Raw genomic sequence first — 6476 nt, 5'->3', positions numbered from 1 at the left:
CTTCGTGTTTTGGGGAGGAGCCCCCGGAGCGGCTCCCTCCGAGGGCTCCCGAGGAAGAGCCTGCTGACCACGCCGCTCATGACTGAATTTTTAATGCGGTCATCAAAGTTGATAAACTTGAAACGTCATATTCTGTAACCAGTGCCCCTGAACTAAAGTTGCAGCCGGGTGTTACTAAGCTTTTACTTTTTTTTTTCTTTTTTCAGTGATCCTATGAATTCCAAAATGAAACAAAGCACAGAAAAATCATCAGGATCTCTGCAGGTATAGGCTTTAAAGTCTTGAAGTTTGAATATGGGAGCAGATAAGGGGTGGAAAACAGAAAATGAAATTTACCGGGAGCCTGTCAAACACAGAATTTGCTTTGTTCTGAGGTTTGTGCTCCATTCTCTGGGAAACGGTCCCTCTGTCTGACACCAGTTTTATATCTGCTGAAGGAATACAAAGGGATCTGTTGCAATGTGCTTCCACCTGGCCTACGTCCTGTTGGCTTCAGTAACCTCCTGGCAGGCAGTGTGGCTTGGGAACACTCTGTCCTGCTTGGGCATATGTGTTTATGAATACTTATGAATACTCATATTGCTCAGCCAGTCTTTTTTTACGGTGATGCTAAGCTTGTTGTCTTTTTCGTGTGACTTTTTTTTAAGGTGCTGGCTGCCTGCCTTAGTTTGGTTACTGAATCAGTCTGGCTGCTGAGAGGTTGTAGAGTAGGTTCTGTAGTCTGGCCTTTACGGCGATGAACTTACTAAGAGTTAAATCTTTCTTGACTTGAGCGTGCTTTAACTGAAGTATTCATGCAGGCGGTTCTGTTTCTACAGTTGCCCTCATGAACCATAGTTGCCTTAGAATTAGTGGAAATGCTTAAAAAGATTTAGGTTTTTAAGAAGTGACTGGTAAGCTACTAAAGTTTATACCTATTCCAGTCTTGTTACAATACACTTTTGTTAAACCTTTTAATGTAGGCCCCAATCAGAATTGTACAAACACCATATAAAATGGAGGCTAGTAGCCTTTATCACAAGGGATAGAACAATTGTAATGAAAATTTCTGGTATTAATGAAAACTGCCAATTGATAATTCTGACTTATACACATCGTAAAAGAATACCTATATTCTATAAATAATATATACTATACCTCAGTATGGCTTTTTGCACTTTCAATGGGTTAACTCAAGTATTAGTCAATAATTTCTTGGCAGAGTATACTTAACTCTAACCTTCAGTAGCAGCAAGCCGTATCTGACACACGGTGTGATTCTTGTTCCCACAGCAGTTAGTGTTTGTCCTTGAGTTCAACAGTAGGATAATTGGTGGCAGAAACTACCGTGGGAAAGGTGGACTCTTGTCATATGAAGTACAGTGTGAATCAGTAACTTTCTCACGCTGGTGTGGCATTGTATTCTGGCTATTCTTGCTTGGTTGTCTGCCCTTGTTTGCTATCCCATGGTGGCAGTGTAACCAACCCAATCGGAAAGCTTTAATGCAGGAAATGGGTATTTATGCATGACAAGAAAGGTGATATACATACTGTTTATACAAAACAATAGCCTGTCTGGATTGAAGCAAGCAGCTTTAGATCCATTAATTGAAACATGTCTGTTTTAACTCAACACCACTTGAAGGTGTGTTCACAAGTAACAAAACTGGGTGCCACCTGAAGTGATGTGTGTGACTTTACCACATAAACTTGCAATTGCAGTCACTTGTATCGCTGTCCCCCAAAGTCTAATACTGCTGTTGTCAAATACAACTTTGAGAGCTTCAGCTAAAGTTTACAGGCAAAGTTCACTGCACTGTAACTGACCTTGAAATCTAGTCAATATTTCTTCTATAAGACCCTTTATGAAGGGTAAGGGTTTTCTAAGAGGTGGGGACTGAGCATAGATCCATCTCTCCTACAAATAACTAGATTCCCTTCTTTACACAAGCCTTAACATAGACTAAAATATCATCTTTTTCTTTTGAAAAGATGAACCATGGCTTATCTTAATGGAAGCATGACAAATTCCTAAGTTTCAGTTTATGTAGGGAAGAGTGGCAACTATCTGAAGCCATGTTTGTCTTTTTAGAAGTACCTCACAGACACCACATGTCGTGCTGCCCCAAGACGGACTCTTAAAATGATTCAGCCTTCAGCAGCAGGTTGCCTGGTTGGCAGACGTAATGAGGTATGAACTAAAAGATAACCTGTGATGTCTAATTCTTTCTACTTGTACTGAAATGCTTTTGAGCTTGTAACTGAAAATTCATATATTTGGAAAAACATATAATCTGCTAATTAGTGACACAACTTAAGCTTACTATTATTTTAGAAACAGACAATACTGAAAACTATTCTGAGTGCTTCAGGAAAATGTTTGAGATTTTTCTTTTTTTAAACCTATGGGTATCAAGGAAGATGTCTGTAAACTAGAACTATAGTGTGCAGAAAGCAGGGCTTATAAGTACTTGTAGTCAAGAGCAAGCAGACTTACAAACTTGTATTTCTAAAAAAGCTGAAATGTTGCTCTGAAGTTAAGCCTACCTGTGTCTTATGCAGAAGAAATCTTCAGTCAGAAGGAAACTCTGGAATAACAAGTTCACCTCAAAAGCTTGTAAAGCTGAGGTGTCTGCAGACAAGGAGCAAGAAAATGAGAATCTGAATGATGTCGTTCAAGCTGTAGATCTCATGATAAAAGGTATGTGGTAATTCCTGAAGTGTTTTCTTGCACTTAAAATGCTATGCTTCCATCAGAGGTAACTTGAAGTATTGTTCCTTTGTCGGTTAGATAAGGGCTTTGGGTTTTTTGTAATACATAGCAGGAATTAATGATACTTATCCTCCATAGTATAGTAAATACAGTACAGATACCTGATGTTTAAGAATGTCAGTTACTGGTTACTATAAACTCGACCACTGTGTGCAGCACTATTAAGTCCTGTAGTTTGTTACTTTGGCTTGGCTACAAGCTTTCAAGTGACTAATAACTAAGTTGAAATGGAAGCCTGTTTTGGCATAGTGTGCTACATGTGCAGTTTCTCAGAATGATTAAGCCTAATACGGACATTGACTTGTGAATAAGATGTCTGTCTGCCACAAAGTACGTGTTAAGACTGACATTTGCAAATGTGACCATCTTGCAAAGCCTGCTGCTGTGCTTGAGGCAGCTTCTTGAAGACTCCTGGCCTGTGTAGCCATTAATACAGCGTAGGATCTCTGTTTTCTCTAAGCTTATGTCTCTAGTTGTAAACTTACAGCTAATCTCTGTGGAAAACACTATGTGGAGTGAGTTCTTACTCTCACAGTTTATAGAACAGCTGTATACAAGTTAGATATCTTGAGGTGATATCAAGAATTCGGTCTTAGCATAGGCTTACTGTAGCTTCTTATTTCAGGAAGTCCTTCATCTCAATATTGGAAAGAAGTGGCTGAAGAAAGGAGGAAGGCTCTGTATGAAGTGCTTCAAGAAAATGAAAAGGTAGGTAGTAAAAGGTAACTTCTTTACCACTGGCTATTGTGTTCCTGTTCTAACGTTTTGTCATTTCAACTCAGTTGCACAAAGAAATCGAACAGAAAGATGGTGAAATTGCCCGCCTGAAAGAAGAAAATGAAGAGCTCATGTCCCTTGCTGAACATGTGCATTATATGACCAGCATGATTGAGGTACTTAAAGGAATTTTCAGTTAATGTTATACAATGAAAAAGTGAGAAACTAGCAAGGATGTGTTTAATAAATTATGACTTCTGCTTTGTGGGCTCACACCACAACTCTTAGTTTTAAATTACTGTCTGACTTGTTTCCTGCATGATTGCTCTAATCCAGAGGCATAAAGCCCCTTTTAGGGGATGAGGTTTTTCCAGTTTAGAACCCACAGGATTAATGAGAGTACAGAGTGTGATGTTTTCTGAGGGGGAGATTCAACCTACTGTCTTAACAGCATAGGCTTTGCATGTTAGAGATAGTGACAAGGGCAGGAAGGGTTCACTTTTGCTTCTCTGAGATGACTTAAATTGAAATGCTTAATAGATTGAGGCTGCTGGCTAAATAAAGTGGGTTTTACTAGTTGTGTCCTTTGAGGAACTGAACTTGAAACAGGAACACATAAAGTGGAGCAGTGAGAGGGAGAAGGGAGCACCTATGCTTTTTAGGGTCAAGGTTTCACTGAGGAATTGCCAGTTTCATGGCCCAGAAAGGGCTAATGCACACAGTCTGTAGGGTTCATACACTTGTAAATTTCATAACAGCTTTTTCTGAGAAGTCCTTGGGAACAGCTAGTTGTGTCACTGATCTACCAGGAGCAGATTGTCTGTAACAGCCTCTGAAGTTGTGATAAATATACAGCCATGGAACCTTGATGCTGAAATTGCTGCTAGGTTGTTTTTGTATGGATTGAGCTCTTAGCTGGGCTATGAAGCTGGGTTCCTAGCAAACACTTTGAGTCTCTGATTAGACTGGGGAGGTGGAACCAAAATGGAATATTATTGCAAGCATCTTGATTAATCAAGAAGCAAACTTGATCAAGTTAATTTTCAGTTAGTGCAACTATTTAGATCAGTCTTGAAAGACTCCCATAGTTTGTTATGCTTGATATTTTTTTTTGGTATTCAGGGAGTGCTGCCTTGTTAGTGATAAACCCACAGGCAGAAACTAAATGACTTCAGGACTTAAAGAACTAATGTAGTTGGAAACTTCTCTGCAGTTCCTCAACAAGTTAATAAGTGAACTTAACTTGTAAGGTGCTCGCTTCTGAGGCTTTAATGAGCCTTAACTGATACATCAAATAAACAGAAGCCTCAAAAGTAGCCTCTTAAAATCTTGTTTTTCTTCCTTAGATTTAGGTGAGGAACTTTTAGTTTAATTATCAAATGCTAGAAACTGCTGGGTCTTCTAGACTAGATGACATTCTAGTCATCTAGAGTTAATGTAGCTTCATTATCTCTGATTAAAAATTGTGATCTTAATCTGTTGTATAGTAATTTTTCTAAAATTAAACCTATATGGCACTATAGTAATATTTAACTTGAAGCTGTTTCCCGTATTTTAGGTTGCTTAAGATAAAACCTGTCCTACTGAAGAACCTAATGAAGAACTAACAAAGCAGATGTGGTCTGTGAGCTAGAGGTGGCAATTCTGAGTGGAACTTGAGTGTCTAAGATTTTTGTGACTGAGGAATGTTTTAATTGTATCAACAGTCTCCAAATGAAGACAATTAGTTTGCTTAATTTGATATGCCCAGTCTTATTTCACTGGCTATTAAGTAGAAAAAGTATTAAGTTCACTGTCTTCTGTCTCTTTCTAGGGGCTAACTGGGCAAGCACCTGACAGTCTTGAGACACTGAAGAGTCTGGCTCTAGAGGAATCCAGACAAGAAAATGAAGAGCTTAACTGTGGAGATGATGCAGACAGCACTTCTGAAGAAGGCCCATCACAAGTATCATGTGGCTTAGGGGAGAGTGTATCAGATCTTGCTTCAAAGGAAGCAAATAATTTGCAACTGGAATGACAACCTTTTAAATGGGCTTATGTCTGTGGCTTTTAATTGCAGACTTCCTCTTGAAAGGATATACTAAAACTTCTCAGGTATAGAAACTTGTGGAAGTGTTACAGATGTTTTTTAACTGGAATTATGTAGCAGTGGGGGTATCTGGATACTGTGTAGAAAACTTACTACAGGCTGCACTTAATTACTTGTATAAAATGCAAATACTGTGTATTTCAAACTGTGGTGTAAATATCTTTATCAGTTGGTCTGACATGATACATGAAAATTGATGAATAAATCTTTACCTTCCCAAAGAAGCCTCTTATTTGAGTGGGGAATGGCTGGTTCTAGGTTTAAGTCAATTGTGACTACTGTAGACTAGAAGCTTTTGAGTTTTTCAGCGAGTGCCTTTTAAGGCAGTTTTTAACTCCTTAGATTTCCAGAATTCTAGAGAACAGAGTGGTTTTGGTGGATAGGGAAAGTAAAATAAAACTTGTGTGCTGTTGGTGAAGCTTCAGAAAGTCAAGAATGGGTAATAAGAGTCAAGATCTAAAGTTTAGTTAGACTTGTGCTTTTGGGGGGTTCTATAAATTGCCTGTCTTTTAAGAGAGCCTTTTCCAAGATGTATAGCTGAGAGCTTAAGTAGGAAGTATGAGACTATCTCTTTTAGAAATACATTTATTGGCTTATAAAGAAAGGGCAGAGTGTTCTTTCTCCTACCAGCAGCTGTACTGAAAATTACATGGAGACAAAGCAGCCTGCACTTCAGAGCAGAAATTCAAGGTCTGTTTTCAAAGTACTGCTCTGGTATTTACTGAGAGATGAGGCACCTTGTTACCAAGATAGGTAATGTTCTGAAGGGTTTCCAGGAATAAGAAGCACTCTTTAAAACTTCGACCACCATGTCTGGCATCTGTGCAGGGTGGTGGTGGGGAAATGCTTGCAGTTGAAAGCACTGAGGTAGAAGGGGAAAGGAGAGTTAAGTACAGGTTTTCCAGTCCTGAGTGAACT

At 39.0% G+C, this 6476-nt stretch overlaps 1 protein-coding gene across 1 annotated transcript; it reads left to right on the top strand.

Moving 5' to 3' along the window:
• The first annotated feature begins 213 nt into the window (after positions 1-213).
• On the top strand, positions 214-5651 carry GMNN (geminin DNA replication inhibitor). Its single transcript, XM_009641478.2, has 6 exons — positions 214-264; positions 2072-2170; positions 2542-2680; positions 3378-3460; positions 3535-3645; positions 5283-5651. The coding sequence occupies exons 1-6, from the start codon at positions 214-216 to the stop codon at positions 5484-5486; spliced, it is 687 nt and encodes a 228-aa protein (XP_009639773.1). The 3' UTR covers positions 5487-5651.
• Positions 5652-6476: the final 825 nt, after the last annotated feature.

The sequence above is a fragment of the Egretta garzetta genome, unplaced genomic scaffold, assembly GCF_000687185.1.
Source record: "Egretta garzetta isolate BGI_Z169 unplaced genomic scaffold, ASM68718v1 scaffold126, whole genome shotgun sequence".
Lineage (NCBI taxonomy): Eukaryota > Metazoa > Chordata > Aves > Pelecaniformes > Ardeidae > Egretta > Egretta garzetta.
This window is presented reverse-complemented; position numbering and strand designations above follow the sequence as displayed.

What these genes read in the sequence shown, in the direction of transcription:
- GMNN (XM_009641478.2), top strand. Translation starts at nt 214, where the DNA reads ATGAATTCCAAAATGAAACAAAGCACAGAAAAATCATCAGGATCTCTG. An exon ending in TGTAGATCTCATGATAAAAG is followed by an intron (nt 2,681 to 3,377) that starts GTATGTGGTAAT and finishes TTCTTATTTCAG; the next exon opens with GAAGTCCTTCATCTCAATAT. An exon ending in TGCTTCAAGAAAATGAAAAG is followed by an intron (nt 3,461 to 3,534) that starts GTAGGTAGTAAA and finishes ATTTCAACTCAG; the next exon opens with TTGCACAAAGAAATCGAACA.